The 23,357-nt window shown below is 42.5% G+C and overlaps 2 protein-coding genes across 6 annotated transcripts; both read right to left on the reverse strand.

Annotated features, from left to right (window-relative positions):
- Positions 1-4,337: 4,337 nt before the first annotated feature.
- Positions 4,338-9,111, reverse strand: LOC110503232 (extracellular calcium-sensing receptor-like). Of its 5 annotated transcripts, XM_090219077.1 has the most exons (7): positions 8,834-9,111; positions 8,138-8,432; positions 7,297-7,586; positions 6,585-6,865; positions 6,103-6,311; positions 5,396-5,741; positions 4,338-5,254 (listed from the first exon to the last, which is right to left on the reverse strand). In XM_090219077.1, exons 1-7 carry the CDS (start codon positions 9,109-9,111, stop codon positions 4,338-4,340), a joined length of 2,616 nt encoding a protein of 871 aa, XP_090075203.1. The 5 variants fall into 5 exon arrangements, with proteins under 5 accessions (XP_090075203.1, XP_090075206.1, XP_090075205.1 ...); XM_090219080.1 differs by lacking the exon at positions 8,834-9,111 and having other exon boundaries at positions 6,103-6,325; positions 6,587-6,865; positions 8,138-8,413; XM_090219079.1 differs by lacking the exon at positions 8,834-9,111 and having other exon boundaries at positions 6,103-6,326; positions 6,573-6,865; positions 8,138-8,413.
- Positions 9,112-11,500: 2,389 nt separating this feature from the next.
- LOC110503230 (extracellular calcium-sensing receptor-like) lies at positions 11,501-16,415 on the reverse strand. The gene is made up of 7 exons (XM_090219081.1): positions 16,132-16,415; positions 15,473-15,767; positions 14,618-14,907; positions 14,093-14,373; positions 13,733-13,941; positions 12,965-13,310; positions 11,501-12,697 (listed from the first exon to the last, which is right to left on the reverse strand). The coding sequence occupies exons 1-7, from the start codon at positions 16,413-16,415 to the stop codon at positions 11,781-11,783; spliced, it is 2,622 nt and encodes an 873-aa protein (XP_090075207.1). The 3' UTR covers positions 11,501-11,780.
- Between the last annotated feature and the right edge of the window lie 6,942 nt (positions 16,416-23,357).

Here is a 23,357-nt window from a genome sequence, read left to right on the forward strand (position 1 = left end):
AGCTTTTTTCCAACAACATGGAAGTGGTTCCACTCTATAGACTACTGCTAATCAGATCATTTAGCAGGTCAAATTAGAATTTAACACTCAATATTTTATTTTATTTATTTATTTATTTTTTCTCCCCAATTTCGTAGTATCCAATTGTGTAGTAGCTACTATCTTGTCTCATCGCTACAACTCCCGTACGGGCTCGGGAGAGACAAAGGTTGAAAGTCATGCGTCCTCCGATACACAATCAACCAAGCCGCTGCTTCTTTAACACAGCGCACATCCAACCCGGAAGCCAGCCGCACCAATGCGCCGGAGGAAACACCGTGCACCTGGCCACCTTGGCTAGCGTACACTGCGCCCAGCCCGCCACAGGAGTCGCTGGTGCGCGATGAGACAAGGACACCCCTACCGACCAAGCCCTCCCTAACCCGGGCGACGCTAGGCCAATTGTGCGTCGCCCCACGGACCTCCCGGTCACGGCCGGTTACGACAGAGTCTGGGCGCGAACCCAGGACTCTGATGGCACAGCTGGCGCTGCAGTACAGCGCCCTTAACCACTGCGCCACCCGGGAGGCCCGACACTCAATATTTTAACATTTTCTCATAACATTGGAATATGTAAAGTGAACCTGTGTCATATAACTAGCTATCATCAGATAGTAGCTTCTTATGCTTTAGCCAAAAAGCCTTTCTGAAATCTGACATGTCGGCTGGATTCACAACGAGTGTAGCTTTAATTTGGTATCTTACATGTGTGATTTAATGAAAGTTTGAATTTAATTGTATTTTATTTGAATTTGGCGCTCTGCATTTCCCTGGCAATTGGCCAGGTGGGACATTTGCGTCCCGCCTATCCCAGAGAGGTTATTAATTAATTAATAACCTCTTATAGCTGCGATCCCCGTACAGGAATCAACATCAGGGGAAATGTCAGAGTGACCACTAAAAATACAACTTCGTAACATTAAACATTCTTGAAAATGCAAGTGTCTTACATCCTTCAAAAGATTATGATCTTGTTAATCAAACTACATTTTCGACTATTACCAAGAACAAATACCATGCTTTTGCTTGAGAAGAGCAATCAACAACAAAAACATTTTCCGCCATGACAGTTTTTACACATTCACATCTGAAGGTTAAATTATGACTTCATTCTGATACCTTGCTCTTATTTCTCTTCCTGAGGGTACCAGTGATCAAATGAAGTGCAGTTTTCTTTGATAAAATCAATTTTTATAGCCTAAATCGAAACATTTTGTAACCCGTTTGTGCCGTGAATTCCATCTCAATCAATTTTTTATGTAGCTTTCGACGTAATTACACACGGTAAACCATCGTTTATCTAGTCATGGTTGGTTTCAGTGCATTCCTTTGGATATTTGCAACACAGCCAAACGTGATTGTTTTTTTGCGGGGAGTATTGACCGAAGTGAACTGATTTGAAGACAACGAGCAAACCAATAATTTTAGCGAAGCTTCGTTGATTGACTGTATTTCTGCCCAATGACCACTGATCTTCTTGAAATCTAGCTGGGTAGATAGCCAATGAGCTGAGGTAAACGCCAGTATGTAATGGTTTTGGGTTGGAACACCATTCCTTGTTTGTAAATGCACGCGTCACGAGAGTTGCTGTGACGCTTGTTCCGCACAGCAGTATTTTGGAAAGTTGTATTTTCAACGATTTCATTGAAGACATCATGGCGAATAAATCAGGAAAAGTTAAGTCAAAGTCTAAGTATACAGATTTGCACCAGATTATAGAAGAGATTGATCTGGAAAGTGAGACAGATTAATTGTTTGAGGAATCTTTGAGTGTTATGATTCAAACAGGAGCTGAGGAGCTTTTTCTGCAAGGACAGGACGTATTTCTGGACTTGGAAGTGCTAATGCCGTTTTATGAAATATAAATCTATGTACAGTGCCTTGCGAAAGTATTCGGCCCCCTTGAACTTTGCGACCTTTTGCCACATTTCAGGCTTCAAACATAAAGATATAAAACTGTATTTTTTTGTGAAGAATCAACAACAAGTGGGACACAATCATTAAGTGGAACGACATTTATTGGATATTTCAAAGTTTTTTAACAAATCAAAAACTGAAAAATTGGGCGTGCAAAATTATTCAGCCCCCTTAAGTTAATACTTTGTAGCGCCACCTTTTGCTGCGATTACAGCTGTAAGTCGCTTGGGGTATGTCTCTATCAGTTTTGCACATCGAGAGACTGAATTTTTTTCCCATTCCTCCTTGCAAAACAGCTCGAGCTCAGTGAGGTTGGATGGAGAGCATTTGTGAACAGCAGTTTTCAGTTATTTCCACAGATTCTCGATTGGATTCAGGTCTGGACTTTGACTTGGCCATTCTAACACCTGGATATGTTTATTTTTGAACCATTCCATTGTAGATTTTGCTTTATGTTTTGGATTATTGTCTTGTTGGAAGACAAATCTCCATCCCAGTCTCAGGTCTTTTGCAGACTCCATCAGGTTTTCTTCCAGAATGGTCCTGTATTTGGCTCCATCCATCTTCCCCTCAATTTTAACCATCTTCCCTGTCCCTGCTGAAGAAAAGCAGGCCCAAACCATAATGCTGCCACCACCATGTTTGACAGTGGGTATGGTGTGTTCAGGGTGATGAGCTGTGTTGCTTTTACGCCAAACATAACGTTTTGCATTGTTGCCAAAAAGTTCAATTTTGGTTTCATCTGACCAGAGCACCTTGCAAAAGGTCGTAAAGTTCAAGGGAGCCAAATACTAGGCTACTGCTAATCACATAATTTAGCTGGTCAAATTAGATTTTTAAATATACATTTTTTTAATAACTTTATTTCAACAAGGAACACAGCCTGAGACCAAGGTCTCTGTTACAGCTGGGCCCTAGGTATACATGTTTACACATACAGTTTATGTACAATGATTAAAACAAGACAAACAAAACTATCGCAGATAACACAATAAACATACAGCAAGAGATTGAATTTACACGTAGGTTATTCTACTAACAGCACGAGAACTTGTCTTTCCTGAAACAGTTACAAGCAATTAAAAAATAAAAATGCTCCAATAACTATTTAAAATGATCAAGGGGGACAAGAGTCTCAAGTTTAGGTTTAGTCTGCAGGCTATTCCATAGGCAAGGAGAGTATTAGGAAAAGGCAGCCATACCCAACTCTGTGGAAATCACATGGGCCTCAAGTGTAATCCATGCTTGAGACCTGGTTTTAGGATATTTCATTCTAATATTGATGAGTGATGATAAATCGGAAGGTCGCTTTTTCAGAAGTGCTATATAAACAAACACGAGAGCGTATTCTCGTCTCACAGACAGCAAAGTTCAACCCACAATTTGTTATAAAACACAGTGGTGAGTTCTGTAGCTAGCACCCGTAATAAACCTAAGTGCGCATTGATAAGTAGCACCCTGCTATTTAAGTGTTGATGCCGTAGAATGCATGTAAATAATATCCCCATAATCTATAACAGACATAAAAGTAGCTTGCATCATTTGTCTTCTATTTGTAGAGGACAAGCATGTCCTGTTTCTATAGAGGTAGCCTAGCTTGATTTTTTGCCGTTTACAAAGCTGGTTAATATGCATTTTAAAAGAAAGTTCATCATCCAACCATATCCATAAGTATTTATATGCAGAGACCTGATTATTCGAGAACCATCTAAGCTCGTAAGTGCAAGTGTATTTTCAACCAACTTTTTGAACCTGTTAAAATAATAAAATGTGTATTCCTTGCATTTAAAACAAGTGTCAGCTGTATAAAATACAGTGATAATGCTTGGTCAGCCGTTGATGCGATAGAGTAGATGACAGTGTCATCAGCATTTAAATTAATTTGACAAGTTCTTATCTCATCACCGATGTTGTTTATGTAGAGAGTGAACAGTAATGGACCAAGTATAGAACCTTGTGGAACCCCTTTAACCAACTCCAATTGCTTGTAACTGGATGCCGTTGACTCTAACAGCCTGACTTCTATCCTTTAGATAGTCATGAAACCAACGACAGGCATCCAATCCCAGTGTTAATGACGACAGCTTACCCAAAAGCATCGCATGGTCTACAGTGTCAAAAGCTTTAGACAAATCTGTGAACAAGGCGGCACAGTACTGTCTATTATCGAGGGCATTAGTAATATCATTTTAACAATCTAGATTTCACCAATCTCTCATAACATTGGAATATCTAAAGTGAACCTGTGTCATGTTACTAGTTACAATGTTACCAATGATTACCTGGTAAATTGTTGGTCATCTCTGTCAGAGTAGTCCTACCTAACTGTATGATAAACCATATAACTGAACGTTAAAATGTTTTTTCCACTCAATCATTTCTTAATAACGTATATCATTGGATGTCTTCTCCATGAGGTGTTTCTTGGTGTTCTTCTCCGGCCGGAACAGAATAATAAAGCATTTAGGAACAAATAATAGAAAGAACAACCCAAAGCTAGAGGTGATGATGGCAAAGATCTCGACAGCTACAGTCAACTTCCCAGGAGAGCTGACATAAGCTGGGATAAAGGTGATCCAGACTGCACAGAATATGAGCATGCTGAAGGTGATGAATTTGGCCTCATTGAAGTTATCAGGCAGCTTCCGAGCCAGAAAAGCTAGCACAAAGCACAAGAGAGACAGGAGTCCTATATAGCCCAACACAGCCCAGAAACCAATAGCTGAACCCACATCACACTCTAGTATGATCTTTTCCTTGTAGGTAGTGAGGTTTTTAATGGGGAAGGGAGGGGACAGGACCAACCACAGAGTGCATATCATAGCCTGGACAAACGTGAAGGACACTACTGTCAATCTCTGCTGTGGAGGACCAAACCATTTCATGACATTGCTGGCTGGAAGCGTAGCCCTGAAGGCCATCAACACCACTATTGTTTTCCCCAGAACACAAGAGATGCAGAGGACGAAGGTGATCCCAAACGCTGTGTGACGCAGCATACAGGACCACTCAGAGGGCTGGCCAATGAAAGTAAGAGAACACAGAAAACACAGAGCCAAGGAGAAGAGCAGCAGGAAGCTCAGCTCAGAGTTGTTGGCCCTGACGATGGCCGATGTTCTATGGCGGTAGAAGACAGTTGCCGTGGCGATGGCCAGACAAGCCCCGCCCACAGAGCAGGCGGTCAGGATGATTCCGAGGACCTCGTGGAAGGACAGGAACTCCACAGGCTTAAGGACACAGCGGTCTCTCTCAGCGTTGGGCCAGTACTCCTCGGGACAGATCAGACAGTCTGAAGAATCTGACCAGGACAATGTAACAGACATCAAATGTTAATAATAATAGATTCACTACTATGCCTTTGTAGTGCTGGTAATATGAATAAACCAATACTTAGTAAACCGTGATAGAAATTACTACACAACTGTTCCTATAGTCCTACCTGTGTTATTACTGATCTCTCCCTCTGCACATTGGATACAGTCATAACAGCATACAGGCTTTCCTTTCTGTACAGCCTTACGAGTGCCTGGGGGACAGCTCTCACTGCACACTGACACAGGTACTTGTGTACTGTTCTTTACCCAGGTGATTTCCCTGTCGATGTCAAGCCTCTGGTCAGGAGGCAGGGACCCATCATAGAGCCCCACTGTCACCAACTCCATCTTCCCACTCTCCCGTCTCTGCCAGTTGACCAGCTCATAGGTGGCCACTGGGTCCCCGTTGGCATCGAAATTCACCTGGTACCCGTTACGAGAGAAGTTCACCCTCCTCAATCTCTCCAGGACCTGGGGGTTGGAAGGTCAAGGGAGAGAGAGAGAAGGGATGTGAGAGAAGGAGAGAGGTGTAGGGAGATGGAGATAAGGGAAGAGAGAGATGAGTGAGTGAGGGGAAGAGAGATGGAGCGATAGATGGAGAGAGGGGAAGAGAGAGATGAGAGATGTAGAAAGTGGAAGAAATATGGAAAGAGAGAAATTGAGAAAAGGGAAGATAGATGGAGAGAGAAACAGAACATAAATTCAACTCAAATTTATCAGATGTGTTACTTCAGAAGAAGTTGCAAAGTATAATGAGAACTCCTAGGCCTTCATACATGTTGTCTATATAAACATATTTATTGGGAAATTATACTACAGACTTGTTTTTCACCTGTGTTGGCTTCACATTAAGGTTTTTGTCACAGTTCACAGTGGAGTTTTCTCTCTCTTCACAAACGATGCTGTGGATGGCGTGTGCTATGGCATAAACAGCTTTATACACCATGTTAGTGACACGCAGCTGGGATGTATCTGTGTAGGGGGTCTGTAGCTGCTGTATATCCTCACTGCCATCACACACCTTCTCTTCAACCCCAACACCTGTAGAGGTCCCGACAGACAGACAGACAGACAGACAGACAGACAGACAGACAGACAGACAGACAGACAGACAGACAGACAGACAGACAGACAGACAGACAGACAGACAGACAGACAGACAGACAGACAGACAGACAGACAGATAGACAGACAGACAGATAGACAGATAGACAGATAGATAGATAGATAGATAGATAGATAGATAGATAGATAGATAGATAGATAGATAGACAGATAGATAGATAGATAGATAGATACCTGTCCCCAGCCGACAGCCAAAGGCTCCCTCCCAGAACTCTGTGAGCGTGGGAGACTTGGACACCTTCTGTGGGGAGAGGTCCAGGAGGAAGTCCCTGAGGCCCGGGATGACAGAGCGTTGGATGCCAATTCCGATGGCCCCGGCACACAGGTCGAAACGCAGCATATCTGGGTCAGTGACCCAGGACTCGCTCCCGATCCACTGGCGGGGCTGAGAGGGCAGGCGTTCCATCTCCCTCAACAGGATTTTCATGTCCCAAGAGGATACAAATGCAACCACCACCCGGGCTGTGGAGCTGGGGAACATGATTATATCATATGCTTATTATGCTGGTCATGATTGTCATTCACTGGAACGTCTCAGTGAAGTGAACATGAACATTTGTATTAATCAACACTTTTGACGCAATTAAGATATGCAAATCATGTTGGTCTCACAGGGTGTCAGGGTAGCCTAGTGGTTAGAGCGTTGGACTAGTAACCGGAAAGTTGCAAGTTCAAACCCCTGAGCTGACAAGGTACAATTCTGTCCTTCTGCCCCTGAACAAGCAGTTAACCCACTGTTCCTAGGCCGTCATTGAAAATAAGAATTTGTTCTTCACTGACTTGCCTAGTTAAAATAAAATCAGCTTTTGGAAAAGAGAGAAATGAATGAGAATAGTATTTTTTTTATAAATATGGTCTTGCATTTGTGTGAATGAAAAGTTCAGAAGTAGTCAAGGGTCACCTGCGGATCACGTCAGCCAACCTTTGCACTCTACTGAGTGGGTTGGTACGGGAGAAGGCTTCAGAATACTCCACACAGATGCCTTCCTCTTGTGCTGCCTGTAGGAAAGCCGCCATCCCGTAATTACCGTAGTCAGAGTCAGAACGGACTGCCCCAATCCAGGTCCAGCCGAAGTGCCTGATGAGGTGGGCCAGAGCGGCAGCCTGGAACTGATCACTGGGGATGGTTCTGAAGAAGGTTGGATACTGTTTCTTATCACTCAGACACGCACAGGTGGAAAAGTGGCTCACCTTGGTAAAAACAGACAGTCGAAAACATGAGAAAGAACATCATGTTGACCAAACGAGTCTCAGTTATTGGCTACTTTCTGCTTTTTTTGTTTAGCTGTGTGGTATGAGGTTAGGGATACATTAATAATAATAATGTATTGTTTTTCATTGGGCCAGATTGAAAAGGATACATATTTCTGCCCGTTTCTATCTTTGTTGTTCTATTCATATTGATAATAGTATTATAAGACATACTGGTGTTGTGAAAAACATGAGTAAAAGGTGTCCCATAACAACTGGTCTCCCATAACAACCTAGCCTATGAAAGATTGTCCTCAGACCATGTTTTACTGCCTCTAGATGTTCTCCAGACTCATAGTTCCCAGTCTATGTTCAAATGCCTTTCTCCACATAATTTCACACAGAAATGTATATTCCTGAAAGAGAGGCGAATATACAGTTGGAATACAGTAAGTTAAAAGTTTAACTCCTTCCTGAAGGAGAGGAGAATATAAAGTAGGAATACAGTAAATTTAAAATATGCTGAATGATTTCTTTCCACATTAGTTTACCTGAGGAATGCCGAAAGGGCCGATTATGCGCAACATGCTGATGGTTGGCGTGGAGCCAGACTCGCCAACGATAGCTGTCACCGTAGGTGACCCCGAGCACTGTTCTCCGGTATCAAACATGGGATCCAGGCCGTTAGCCAGCTGGAAGGCCACATTCATGGCCATGGGGACCGTGGTGCACGAGTCGTGCACTTGATAACCGAGTGTGATACCTGGTAGAAGGTCTGAACTGTTGTTTATCTCCTCAACTGCGAAGACCATGGCGCGCGAGAAGCGCAACTCACGGGAATCTAAACTGTAAATAGAAGATAGGTGAGTGAGCACCACTTGACTAAATGGTAAACTAGCCTATAGATTATATGGTTAAACGAGGGCAAACATCTTAAAATCTAGCCTTATTTTCCACGCTGTCTACATGCCTTCACATTTGATAACTGTAATTGAGGACATTGTAGTATTGCCTGCATTTGAAAATGTGACACTTTGTTACAGTAGGCTTTATCTACTCAGACACAAACACACTGTTTATCTGTCTTAAAGACACGGTTTATCTGGCTTTAAAACACTGTTTACCTGTCATTAAACACACTGTTTATCTGTCTTTAAACAGTGTGTCTCCATGTTTTTAAAACACAATGTATCTCTCTCCCCACACAGCCACAGTCCTGTCCCCTGTTCCCTCTTGCGCTCACTGACCTCCCTGTGCACTGCAGGGGCTCAGGCAGGCTGGTGTAGCTGTGTTCCACAGTGTGCATGTAGTTGTGGATGGAGAAAACACCCCCGATGACAAAGTCCCCGTCCTGGGAGAACGCCGGAGGACGAGGGGTGCCTTGGAGCCTGCATCTGACAGACTCCAGCCCAGAGGCAGAGGCAGATGAGAGCAAGGCAAGCCCAGCAGCAAAAACAGCTAGATGTCGCAGAACAAGACTACCAGCCAGACTTGGATCCAGAGCAGGAGCCGGAGAGAGCCTCATTCCCCTGATGTGTAGAAGGTATGGAGTAATACAGCGCCACACAGAACCACATAGGTCAGGATACCTCTCTTCTCTGGGTTAAATACCCACTGTACAAGGAGGGAGGAGCTAGAGGCTGATCTGCTCACTCAGTTAGGTCCTGCTTTTTTCAGCTATAGAGAGTGTATGCACCAGCATCAGAACTGACTGTAATGGTTTAGATAAACATACATTAGACACAATAACCATCAGCCTCTCTTATATTTCTCGCACTGTCTAGTGCTCTTGGCACGCTGGCACTGCACAGTATTTACCCAACAGTGTAGTCCTCTAGGCACCTTAGCTCTTCACAGTATTTCTGCTATAGTCTAGTCCTCTTGGTAAGCTTCCTCTCTTATATTTCCCCTACATTCTAGTCCTCTTGGTAAGTTGCCTCACTTACAGTTGAAGTCAGAAGTTTACATTCACCTTTGCCAAATACATTTAAACTCAGTTTTTCAAAAATTCCTGACTTTTAATCCAAGTAAAAATCCCCTGTCTTAGGTCAGTTAGGATCACCACTTAATTTTAAGAATGTGAAAAGTCAGAATAATAGTAGAGAAAATAATTTATTTCAGCTTTAATTTCTTTCAGCAAATTCTCAGTGGGCCAGAAGTTTACATACACTCAATTAGAATTTGGTAGCATTGCATTTAAATTGTTTAACTTGGGTCCACAATTTTGGGTAGCCTTCCACAAGCTTCCCACAATAAGTTGGGTGAATTGTGGCCCATTCCTCCTGACAGAGCTGGTGTAACTGAGTCAGGTTTGTCGGCCTCCTCGCTGGCACATGCTTTTTCAGTTCTGCCCGCATATGTTCTATTGCATTGAGGTCAGGGCTTTGTGATGGCCACTCCAATACCTTGACTTTGTTGTCTTTAGGCCATTATTGTCACAACTGTGGAAGTATGCTTGGGGTCACTGTACTTTTGGAAGACCCATTAGCATCCAAGCTTTAACTTCCTAACTGATGTCTTGAGATGTTGCTTCAATATATCCACATAATTGTATTTCATCATGATGCCATCTATTTTGTGAAGTGCACCAGTCCCTCCTGCAGCAAAGCAACCCCACAACATGATGCTGCCACCCCGGGCTTCACGGTGGGGATGGTGTTCTTTGGCTTGCAAGACTCCCCCTTTTCCTCCAAAAATAACGATGGCCACTTTGTCCCCATGTGCAGTTGCAAACAGTAGTCTGGCATTGTTATGGTGGTTTTGGAGCAGTGGCTTCTTCCTTGCTGAGCGGCCTTTCAGGTTATGTCAATATAGGACTCGTTTTACTGTGGATATAAATACTTTCGGACCTGTTTCCTCCAGCATCTTCACAAGGTCCTTTGCTGTTGTTCTGGGATTGATTTGCACTTTTCGCACCAAAGTATTTTAATGTCTAGGAGACAGAATGCATATTCCTCCTGAGCGGTACGACGCATGCGTTGTCCCACGGTGTTTATACTGCGTACTTGTCACGGTTGTCGTAAGAACGGGACCAAGGCGCAGCTGATATTGAGTTCCACATATTTGTTCCAAAGTGAAAATTTAACCAAAAACAATAAATCAAATAAACGAACAACGGAACGTGACTACATGGAACACATGCACAAACACAAAATAATATCCCACAAACACAGGTGGGACTAATATCTACCTATATATGATCTCCAATTAGGGACAACGATTATCAGCTGCCTCTAATTGGGAATCAAACAAAACACCAACATAGAAAATTAAATATTGAACATAATATAGAAATGATAAACTAGTATAACTCCTAGTCACACACTGACTTACTACACCATAGAGAAACAAGGGCGTGACAGTACTATTGTTTGTACAGATGAACGTGGTACCTTCAGGCGTTTGGAAATTGCTCCCAAGGATAAACCAGACTGTGGAGGTCTATAATTTTTTTTCTGAGGTCTTGGCCGATTTCATTTGATTTTACCATGATGTCAAACAAAGAGGCACTGAGTTTGAAGATAGGCCTTGAAATACATCCACAGGTACACCTCCAATTGACTCAAATGATGTCAAATCAGCCTATCAGAAGCTTCTAAAGCCATGACATCATTTTCAGTCAACTAAGTGCATGTAAACATCTCACCCACTGGAAGTGTGAAACAGTGAATTTAAAGTAAAATAATCTATCTGGAAACAATTGTTGGAAAAATTCCTTGTGTCATGTACAATTTGTGAAAAAGAAAAGTGTGGAGTTTTTGAAAAACGAGTTGCAATGACTATAAACTAAGTGTATGTAAACGTCCAACTTCAACTGTGTATGAAAATGTTTATTATATTATTATACATAAATTGATGAATTACAATATCAATTGAACACATGCACTTCAATGTTATATCAATTCATTCAGGAATAAAGATTTTCTCCAAACAACATGGAAGTGGTTCCACTCTGTAGGCTACTGCTACTCACATAATTTAGCAGGTAAAATCAGATTTTAACACTCTAGATTTGAACAATCTCTCATAACATTGGAATATCTAAAGTGAACCTGTGTCACGTTCCTACAATGTTACAATGTTACCAATGATTACCTGCTAAATTGTTGGTCATCTCTGTCAGAGTAGTCCTCCCTAACTGTATAATAAACCATATAACTGAACGTTACAATGTTTTTTAACCTCAATCATTCCTTAATAACGTTTATCATTGGATGCCTTCTCCATAAGGTGTTTCTTGGTGTTCTTCTCTGGCCTGAACAGAATAATAAAGCATTTAGGAACAAATAACAGAAAGAACAACCCAAAGCTGGAGGTGATGATGGCAAAGATCTCCACAGCTACAGTCAACTTCCCAGGAGAGCTGAAATAAGCTGGGATAAAGGTGATCCAGACTGCACAGAATATGAGCATGCTGAAGGTGATGAATTTGGCCTCGTTGAAGTTATCCGGCAGCTTCCGAGCCAAAAAAGCCAGCACAAAGCACAAGAGAGACAGGAGTCCTATATAGCCCAAAACAGCCCAGAAACCAATAGCTGAACCCACATCACACTCTAAAATGATTTTTTCCTTGTAGGTAGTAAGGTTTTTAATGGGGAAGGGAGGGGACAGGACCAACCACAGAGTGCATATCATAGCCTGGACAAACGTGAAGGAAACTACAGTCAATCTCTGCTGTTGAGGACCAAACCATTTCATGACATTACTGGCTGGAAGTGTAGCCCTGAAGGCCATCAACACCACTATTGTTTTCCCCAGAACACAAGAGATGCAGAGAACGAAGGTGATCCCAAACGCTGTGTGACGCAGCATACAGGACCATTCAGAGGGCCGGCCAATGAAAGTAAGAGAACACAAAAAACACAGCGCCAAGGAGAAGAGCAGCAGGAAGCTCAGCTCAGAGTTGTTGGCCCTGACGATGGCAGAATTTCGGTGGTGGTAGAAGACAGCTGCCGTGGCGATGGCCAGTAGAGCCCCGCCCACAGAGCAGGCGGTCAGGATGATTCCGAGGACCTCGTGGAAGGACAGGAACTCCACAGGCTTAAGGATACAGCGGTCTCTCTCAGCATTGGGCCAGTACTCTTCGGGACAGATCAGACAGTCTGAAGAATCTGACCAGGACAAAACAACAGACATCAAATGTTAATAATAATAGATTCAGGTTTTATTTATTTACAAATACATGTCCCCCAATGCTGCACTTTGTCAGTTTACAATAAAGAATGTTTAATTAATGTGCAGCTTACATGAGATAATAAGAACAGGAACATGATTGACAGACACTACCTTTGTAGTGCTGGTAATATGAATAAACCACTACTTAGTAAACTGAGATAGAAATTACTACACATTTTTGCCAACTGTTCCTATAGTCCTACCTGTGTTATCACTTATTTCTCCCTCTGCACATTGGATACAGTCATAACAGCATACAGGCTTTCCTTTCTGTATAGCCTTACGAGTGCCTGGGAGACAGCTCTCACTGCACACTGACACAGGTACTTGTGTACTGTTCTTTACCCAGGTGATTTCCCTCTCGATGTCAAGCCTCTGGTCAAGAGGCAGGGACGCATCATAGTGCCCCACTGTCACAAACTCCATATTCCCACTCTCCTGTATCTGCCAGTTGACCAGCTCATAGGTGGCCACTGGGTCCCCGTTGGCATCGAACGACACCTTGTACCCGTTACGAGAGAAGTTCACCCTCCTCAATCTCTCCAGGACCTAGGGTTTGGAAGGGCAAGGGAAAGAGAGAGAGATGGGACGAGAGAGAAGGAGAGTGATGAAGAGAAATGGAAATAAGGGAAGAGATAGATGAGTGAGAGGATGAGAGATGGAGAGATAGATGGAGAGAGGGGAAGAGATAGATGAGTGAGAGGATGAGAGATGGAGAGATAGATGGACAGAGGGGAATAGAGAGATGAGAGATGGAGAAAGGGGAAGAAATATGGAAAGAGAGATAAGGAGAGAAGGGAAGAGAGATGGAGAGAGGGAGAGAGAGAAACAGAACATTAATTTGAAACATATTTATCAGATGTTTTACTTCAGAAGAAGTTGTAAAGTATAATGAGAACTCCTAGGCCTTCATACATGTAGTCTATATAAACATATTCACCAGGAAATTAGACTATAGACTTGTCATTCACCTGTGTTGGCTTCACATTAAGGTTTTTGTCACAGTTCACAGTGGAGTTTTCTCTCTCTTCACAAACGATGCTGTGGATGGCGTGTGCTATGGCATAAACAGCTTTGTACACCATGTTAGTGACACGCAGCTGGGATGTATCTGTGTAGGGGGTCTTTAGCTGCTGTATATCCTCACTGCCATCACACATCTTCTCCTCAACCCCAACCCCTGTAGATGAGGTCCCTACAGATAGACAGAAAGAGAGAGAGACAGAGAGACAGAGAGACAGACAGACAGAGAGAAAGAGAGACAGACAGACAGAAAGACGGATGGACGACGGACGGACGGACAAATAGATAGATACCTATACCCAGCCTACAGCCAAAGGCTGCTTCCCAGAACTCAGTGAGCAGGGGAGAGTTGGACACCTTCTGTGGGGAGAGGTCCAGGAGGAAGTCCCTGAGACCGGGGATGACAGAGCGTTGGATGCCAATTCCGATGGCCCCGGCACACAGGCCGAAGCGTAGCATCTCTGGTTCAGTGATCCAGGACTCGCTCCCGATCCACTGGCGGGGTGGAGAGGGCAGGCGTTCCATCTCCCTCAGCAGGATTCTCATGTCCCAAGAGGATACAAATGCAACCACCACCCGGGCTGTGGAGCTGGGGAACATGATTATATCATATGCTTATTATGCTGGTCATGTTCGTCATTCATTGGAATGTCTCAGTGAAGTGAACATGAACATTAGTATTAATCAACACTTTTGACATGCTTAAGATATGCAAATCATGTTGGTCTCACAGATCAGCTTTGGAAATGGGAGAATATACCAACAATAATATATTTTGTAAATCTAGTCTTGGACTTGTATGAATGAAAAGTTCACAAGTAATCATGGATCACCTGCGGATCACGTCGGCCACCCGTTGCACTCTGCTGAGTGGGTTGGTAAGGGAGAAGGCTTCAGAATACTCCACACAGATACCCTCCTCTTGTGCTGCTTGCAGGAAAGCAGCCATCCCGTTATTACCGTAGTCAGAGTCGGAACGGACCGCCCCAATCCAGGTCCAGCCGAAGTGCCTGATGAGGTGGGCCAGAGCGGCAGCCTGGAACTGATCACTGGGGATGGTTCTGAAGAAGGTTGGATACTGTTTCTTATCACTCAGACACGCACAGGTGGAAGAGTGGCTCACCTAGGTAAAAACAGACAATCGAAAACATGAGAAAGAACATCATGTCGGCCTCACAACTCTAATGTATTGGCTGTTTCCTGCTATTTTATTTAGCTGTGTAGTTTGATGTAGGCTTTCTCTTGGCCAGTTCGCAGTTGCAAATGAGAACTTGTTCGCAACTAGCTTACCTGGTTAAATAAAGGTGGAATATAAAAAATGTTAGGGAGGCGAGATATTAATAATAATAAGCCAATCTATTGTTTTTCATTAGGCCAGAATGAAAAGGATACACAAAACTGTGACACCAATCCCTGGTCTCCCATAACAACCTAGCATATGAAAGATAGTCCTCAGACCATGTTTTAATGCCTCTAGATGTTCTCCAGACTCATAGTTCTCAGTCTATGTTCAAATGCCTTTCTCTCCATATTTTCAAACAGAAATGTATATTCCTGAAAGAGAGGCGAATATACAGTAGGAATACAGTAAATTAAAAGTTTAACTCATTCCTGAAAGATAGGAGAATATACAGTAGAAATACAGTAAATTAAAAGAGGCTGAATGATTTCTTTCCATAGAAGTTTACCTGAGGAATGCCGAAAGGGCCAATAATGCGCAACATGCTGATTGTAGGCGTGGAGGCAGACTCGCCAATGATAGCTGTCACTGTAGCCGACCCTGAGCACTGTTCTCCGGTATCAAACATGGGGTCCAGGCCGTTAGCCAGCTGGAAGGCCACTTTCACGGCCATAGGGACCAAGTTGCAGGAGTCGTGCACTTGATAACCAAGCATGATACCCGGTAGAAGGTATGAACTGTTGTTTATCTCCTCAACTGCGAAGATCATGGCGCGGGAGAAGCGCAACTCACGGGAATCCATACTGTAAATAGATGATGGGTCAGTGAGCACCTCCTGACAAATCATAAACTAGCCTATAGAATGTTTCCATGGCAAACAGCCTAATATCTAGTATTATTTTCCATACCGTCTATATGACTACACTTTTGTTGTCTGTAATTGAGGACACTGTAGGTTAGTCTGCATTTGAAAATGTGATCCTTTGTAACAGTAGTCTTTACCTACTCTCTGAGACACAAATACACTCTTTAAACACTGTTGATCTGACTTTAAATATACTGTATCTCTGTCTTTAAACACGCTGTTTCTCTGTCTTTAAAACACAATTTATCTGTCTACCCACACAGCCACAGTCCTGTCCCCTGTTCCCTCTTGCGCTCACTGACCTCCCTGTGCACTGCAGGGGCTCAGGCAGGCTGGTGTAGCTGTGATCCACAGAGTGCATATAGTAATGAATGGAGAAAACACCCCCGATGACAAAGTCCCCGTCCTGGGAGAACGCCGGAGGACGAGGGGTGCCTTGGAGCCTGCATCTGACAGACTCCAGCCCAGAGGCAGAGACAGAGGCAGATGAGAGCAAGGCAAGCCCAACCGCCACCACAGCTAGATGTAGTAGAACCAGACTACCAGCCAGACTTGGATCCAGAGCAGGAGCCGGAGAGAGCCTCATTCCCCTGATGTGTAGAAGGTATGGAGAAATACAGCGCCACACAGACCCATATATGTCAGGATACCTCTCTTCTCTGGGTTAAATACCCACCGTACCTCTATGGGGATTCCTCTGGGGGTCACATTGTGGGTATGGCCATGCCAAGGAGGGAGGGGCTAGAAGCTGATCTGCTCACCCAGTCAGGTCCTGCTTCTTTCAGCTATAGAGAGTGTATGCACCAGCATCAGAACTATGTTGACTGTAATGGTTTAGATAGACATAAACATACATTAGACACACAATAACCATGAGCCTCTCTTATATTTCCTCTACAGTCTAGACCTCTGGGCAAACTGTATCTACACAGTATTTACCCAACAGTCTTGTCTTCTTGGTATGCTGGCTCTATACAGTTAATCCTCTGCAGTTAGTCCTCTTGGCACACTGGCAGTACACAGGATTTATTATACAGTCTAGTCCTCTTGGTAAGCTTCCTCTCTTATATTTCCCCTACAGTCTAGTCCTCTTGGCACGTTGCCTTTCAGTTGAAGTCGGAATTTTACATTTGCCTTAGCCAAATCCATTTAAAAACAGTTTTTCAAAATTCCTGACATTTAATTCCCTGTCTTAGGTCATTTAGGATTACCACTTTATTTTGAGAATGTGATAAGGCCGAATAATAGTAGAGAAAATGATTTATTTCAGGTTTTATTTCTTTCATCACATTCCCAGTGGGTCAGATGTTTACAAACACTCAATTAGTATTTGGTAGTATTGTCTTTAAATTGTTTAATTTGGGTCAAACATTTTGGGTAGCCTTCCACAAGCTTCCCACAGTAAGTTGGGTGAATTTTGGCCCATTCCTCCTGACAGAGCTGGCCACTACAAAACCTTGATTTTTTGTCCTTAGGCCAATTTAGCCACAACTTTGGAAGTATGCTTGGTGTCACTGTCCATTTGGAAGACCCATTGGCGACCAAGCTTTAACTTCCTGACTGATGTCTTGAGATGTTGCTTCAATATATCCACATCATTTTTTCTCCTCATGATGCCATCTATTTTGTGAAGTGCACCAGTCTCTCGTGCAGCAAAGCAACCCCACAACATGATGCTGTACCCCCGTGCTTCACGAATGCAAGACTCCCCCTTTTTCCTCCAAACATAACGATAGTCACAATCTTTGTCCTCATGTGCAGTTGCAATCCGTAGTCTGGCATTTTATGGCGATTTTGGAGCAGTGGCTTCTTCCTTGCTGAGCGGCCTTTCAGGTTATTTCGGTATAGGACTCGTTTTACTGTGGAAACAGATATACTTTCAGACCTGTTTCCTCCAGTATATTCACAAGGTCCTTTGCTGTTGTTCTGGGTTTGATTTGCACTTTTCGCACCAAAGCACGCTAATCTCTAGGAGACAGAACGCATCTTCTTCCTGAGCGGTATGACGCCTGCGTGTTACCATGGTGTTTATACTTGCGTTCTATTGTTTGTATAGATGAACGTGGTACCTTCATTCATTTGGAAATTGCTCCCAAGGATGAACCAGACTTGTGGAGGTCTACAAGTTTTTTTTCTGAGGTCTTGGCTGATTTCATTTGATTTTCCAATGATTTCAAGCAAGGAGGCACTGAGTTTGAAGGTAGGCCTTGAAATACATCCACAGGTACACCTCCAATTGACTCAAATGATGTCAATCAGCCTATCAGAAGCTTCTAAAGCCATTACATATTTTTCCTGAATTTTCCAAGCTATTGTCGTGTCTTTGGCATCATTAATACTGAAGACTAAATTTGATCAAATAACTCTCTTAATTATTATTACACGGTTAAACAAATTAATCATGTTACTGTAATTAACTAAGAAGTCGGGGCACCAAAGAAAATATTCAGATTACAAACTTATAATTTTCCTAATATAACTTTCAGATATTTTAATATCTGATCAATTAGTCTTCCAATGAATGAATTATTCTTTACCTCACGCTAGTCTCATTCCAAACGTCTATACGGTAGCCGAAGGAGAAAAATATACAGACCAGACTTTAGGAGTGGACTACGGGCTTGAAGACTGGCCGGTTCTTTGCAAGGTTGTGTGTCCCGAACTGAAAGTCATGACAAAGGGGTATAGGTTGTTCACGGGTTACGAGACCCGTTGGGAAGATACCCCTGACTCTTCAGGAAAAGTATTTCACAGGGTGAAATTATAAAGAAAGAATGGACTTCCACCGCATCCTGTATAGACCCACGGCCGTTTGGAGCTCTCTAGCCTTGTGTAACTCCTCTAGATCAGTACATTCAGAGTTGAGTAAATGTGCTAGACCTATTGCAAAGCATAGCTTATTACCTGGATTGTGAACGTTTATGAGGTAGGCCCTTTTATTGGTTATGATTTCTGATGGCATTAGGCTATCTAGTTTCTTTCTCTGATCCCCGCCACCCAGGGGTTGACGTATTATTTGCACTACAAGATCGAGTGTCCTATCGGCTATGATGGATACATTTGATTGAACAGATCGTTCCAGCAGGGCTATAAATTGTTCAAGATCTGCTTCGCCATTGGGTAAAATAAGAGATATAGTGTTATGCAGGATTTCTCCACAAATTTCCAACTGTAAAACATCACGAGGTTCGCCATAATCTCTTGCCCTGTCTAACAGTTCATTCAGAGTATCCAGGGTCATCACATAAACACTGCATAGTCAAGATTCTGATTCACCCATGTGAAATTGAAAAACTGTTGAATCTCTGTATTGCAGAATTGATTTCGGTACACAACCCGGACACTTCTATCAATACCATCTCCCTCCTGATTTATTAGACAATTTTCCAAATCCAAACACATGGGTGTTAATGGCGTGGTTTATGGGGGGTCCGGTGAGGAAGATCTTAGGCTCTCATTCATCTGGTTAATTAACGATATGAGGGCTTCAGGAATCTGGAATAACAGGTTTTCATTGGTCGCCCCTGACTCATTCATACAATTAACTATTTATTTGAGTTTGGCGGGAATCTGCGATTATGTGTTTTCATCTATCGGTATTATGTCTGTTACTCCAGCCTCATTCATATGGTTATGTCACGGCTGTTTGAAGGAAAGGACCAAGGTGCAGCGTTGTGAGTGTACATTATCTTTTAATGATCAAAATGACACCGACAAAACAATAAAGAATACAAAAACAAACCGCGAAGCTCAAAGGCAAAGTGCCATAAAGAATGTAAACTTCCCACCAAGACAGGTGGGGAAAAGGCACCAAAGTATGGTTCCCAATCAGAGACAACGATAGAGAGCTGTCCCTGATTGAGAACCATACCCGCACAAAACATAGAGATAGAAAATCATAGAAACACAACACATAGAAATGCCCACCCCAACTCACGCCCTGACTAAACCAAAATAGAGACATAAAAAGGATATCCAAGGTCAGGGCGTGACAGGTTAATTATAGCTTGGAGTTCGGGCGGTATCTGGGATAACAGGGTTTCAACTGTCTCAATTATGTCTCTTGGCTCAGCCATTTGGATAATTAATGATGTGTGTTCTTGTGGTATTCTGGACGGATACATGTTACATATATGTTTTTAGCGCACGTATTTGCATTTTTGATTCAGATTGCTGTTTAACAAATATGGCATTGTTCTATGCCAGGAGGATAGATAATGATGGTTTTGTCGCTCGAGTAAAGCCACATTCGTGTGGAGCAAAACCTTTTGGGATTTTGGAGCACCCTTGGAAAAGGCTGTGAAAAACCTAGCTTGTTCTATTTCAGGTTCGGAGGAATCAAGAAGGTTGGCCGCCTCCATAATAGCAGGTTGTCTACCTCTGAAATGTCATTTAAAACGATGAAATCCACCGGTTTCGTTGATTCTTTGTGAATGTCCGGTGAGCCGAAATCCTCTGCGTTCTCTAGGTGCGTATGGGGTTCTGTGCCGTTATACGCCGGCGAGGAGTCTGAAAGAAAATAATATATACAAAATAGGATATTAAACATAAAATATTTTAGATAAAAAAATATATATATTTCAGGTATAATACTATATATTAACAATACATAATTAAATTACCTCGGCTTTTTTGACGCAGGCTGTTCTGACGAATCGCGGATACAGGGGGCTCTTGACTTTTTGCACCAGGTATTCCAGATTCTGCCGGGACTGTCTCGTTGGAGTCTGACTAAACATTATTTGTCATTGTTTTAACATATTCAATCACATAACTCAGAACACTAAAGAACAGAACAATAAAGTGACAACGAACTAAACGAAACAGTACTGTACGGTGAATACACAAAACACAGAAATCCCAAATTATAGAAAAAAGAACATAGACTGCCCACCCCAACTCAGGCCCTGACCATACTAAAACAAAGACAAAACAAAGGAACTAAGGTCAGAACGTGACAGCTGTTCTGGGTTGATTTCTGGAGTTGCGATTTTGGTTGTTCGAACAGAGGGGATAGTATCTGTTTCACTAGCCTCGCTCCGCGGTCTTGGCTCAAAGGAGAGATATTCTGTAATGATCTTACAGAACAGCGGTGATGTTTTTTCAGGTGGCAGGACCCATGAATGTTTACAGACCCCAAAACCACAGGTGGTTGTCTCGACATATTCTGTCTGCCGGTATTTCCTTTTCACTTCCGACAACATCATGGTTAGCAGCTTGGGGGGAGTGTCCATTATACATTTATAGACCTGGGTGGGGGGCAGTTTGTATATGGGCTGATTGCAAATAAAATTTGTTTTAAACTGTAAGAAGTTGTCTCGACAAGATATATTCTGCCGGGGATGTTTGACTTTTTAGCCTCCCACGTCCTATTTGAAAGGCGTGTGTAAATGAATCGAATGTGCCCATTTTAAGAGACGCCCACCTAATCCTAAACAGTCCTCACACATATTTTTGGTTTCAAACGCCCCATGCAGAGACACACACCCCACACCCCCCTTTTGTTTTGAAACACACACACACCTCCTGGCCCTGCACACACACACCCGCGCACACGCACACGCACACACACACCCGCGCACGCACACGTCTTTTCCGAAATACTTTTTCTCCGAAACATGCATAATGATAGATCTAAAAGACAGAGCCCCATCGTTAAATGTGAGGTACCTCTTTAAAACCATTTATTTAATTCATAATATTTAGTACAGACCTTTTTAAAACATCTTATAATTCATCCAAAACATTTTTACTGCGCAATATTGAGACATGCACAAATGTTTAATTTATAAACAGTGGTTGTACAACAGTTATACATCATTACCAGACAGTACTAAACTTTTAATAACCTTCAATGTTTATAACATACCGTTGTAGGAAAGACTGAATTCGTATAAAATAAGACATTGCATTTCTCCGCGACAGACCGTATGAGAAAAAACGAGAGATTCCCGTTCGTTAAGGGTTGAGATATAGCATTAATCCCCTTTAATTCTAGATCTTTAGTACAGACCTTTTAAAACATGTTATAATTATTTAAAACATTTTTACTATTCCTTTTTTACAGATAAAGGGGCAGGTTAGCCCTGACTGGCATCCGTCTCCAATTCACCAGCGTCAAGACATACTCTCTTGCTCGCAGGATATCCCACACATGCTCCGTCAAGGCTCCGTAAGTTTTCACTCCAGGGATAGATCAAACGTGGTGCATGTAGATCCTGGGTATGTCTTAAGGATAGACGCGGCCAGCGACGTAATTGTTCAGGATTTTAGAAAAAACTGTCCAGCTTTTTCATCAGGGTTATGAATATAGGGTAATCAATCAATTTAAAGCTAAATACTGGCATAAAAAAGTTTACATCCTTGCAGGCTTTGGAAAATACATATGAACTGACAGACTTCATCTTATTTGTACTATCAAATTGTTCACATGCTAAAATTGTCACTTTGGAATCGGGGCTATACGCCATTGAAGCGAATCTTAGGGCCTTCAAATCACTGCGCCCGCACACAAGTTCTTCCATTGCATATCCTGGCAGGGTTGTACCACTCAGGGCCTGTTCAATTTGACAGAGCGCTAGCCTTATCTTAAGCCATTCTCTCATACACAGCGCAGGAGAAAAACTCCCAGCTTTTGCATAAAGGGGATTGGGTCCGCTGTCTGTGAATATCTTAACAGTAGAATCCTCAGGTTGGAATATGTAAGACATGTGTCCATCACTCGTATCCAAAACTCCTTTAAAACATTCAGGGGCCTAATACAGAATGTCCTCGATGCTTTTATCATTGGGTTCATGAAAAGAGATGCATAGCACCCCAAGAATTGGCCTAGGAGACATCATTTTCTGTTTAATGTTCTGGGTTAATGTCATGTCTTTGGCATCATTAAACCTGAAGACCTATTTATTAAATAACTCTCTGTAATTATTATTACGCGATGAAACGGATTACTCATGTAACTGTAATTAACTAGGAAGTAGGGGCAACAAGGAAATTATTCAGATTACAAAGTTATAATTTTCCTAATATAACTTTTCAGATATTTTCATATCTGATAAATTAGTCTTAGAATTAATTAAATATTATTTATCTCAAGTCAGTCTCATTCCAAACATCGTAAATTCTTGGTTATCTGCACGAACCCAGTCTTCACTATGAGTCATCCATACATCAATTTTCTTAAAATAATGTATTTACTACCTAATTAATTCACAGAAATGCATCACACAAACAATAGATAGTTAAAAGGAAATGATAGCGGAGTTTCCCTAGTGGAATAAACCGGCATCGCGGCTTGGTGGACAAAAGGGAAGTGGGGGTCGACTGAGATAAGACACTACAAGTTGATAATTATAACAATTGAAAGGCTAATCCGTTGCACATGAACGCTCACTTATTCGGGAATAATTGCATTCACTATATATATTTACGCTCAGTGTATCATCGGGATCTCTGTTGAAAAGTTTGTTTCTGTTGGAGGGTTTGTCCTCTCTCTCTCTGTCATGGTTAGAATAGATAGTTCAGAGTG

The sequence above is a fragment of the Oncorhynchus mykiss genome, chromosome 24 (genome assembly GCF_057628025.1).
Source record: "Oncorhynchus mykiss isolate SJ-2025 chromosome 24, ASM5762802v1, whole genome shotgun sequence".
Lineage (NCBI taxonomy): Eukaryota > Metazoa > Chordata > Actinopteri > Salmoniformes > Salmonidae > Oncorhynchus > Oncorhynchus mykiss.

Excerpts from the sequence above, each read along its gene's own strand:
- LOC110503232 (XM_090219077.1), bottom strand. The coding sequence starts at position 9,111 with ATGAGGCTCTCTCCGGCTCCTGCTCTGGATCCAAGTCTGGCTGGTAGT. Across the intron at positions 8,433-8,833 it reads CCCCTGCAGTGCACAGGGAG|TTTAGATTCCCGTGAGTTGC; the intron begins GTCAGTGAGCGC and ends TTCTATTTACAG. Across the intron at positions 5,255-5,395 it reads AGAGATCAGTAATAACACAG|ATTCTTCAGACTGTCTGATC; the intron begins GTAGGACTATAG and ends TGTCCTGGTCAG.
- LOC110503230 (XM_090219081.1), bottom strand. The coding sequence starts at position 16,415 with ATGAGGCTCTCTCCGGCTCCTGCTCTGGATCCAAGTCTGGCTGGTAGT. Across the intron at positions 14,374-14,617 it reads GTGGCCGACGTGATCCGCAG|CTCCACAGCCCGGGTGGTGG; the intron begins GTGATCCATGAT and ends CATGTTCCCCAG. Across the intron at positions 13,311-13,732 it reads TTAATGTGAAGCCAACACAG|GTCCTGGAGAGATTGAGGAG; the intron begins GTGAATGACAAG and ends TCCAAACCCTAG.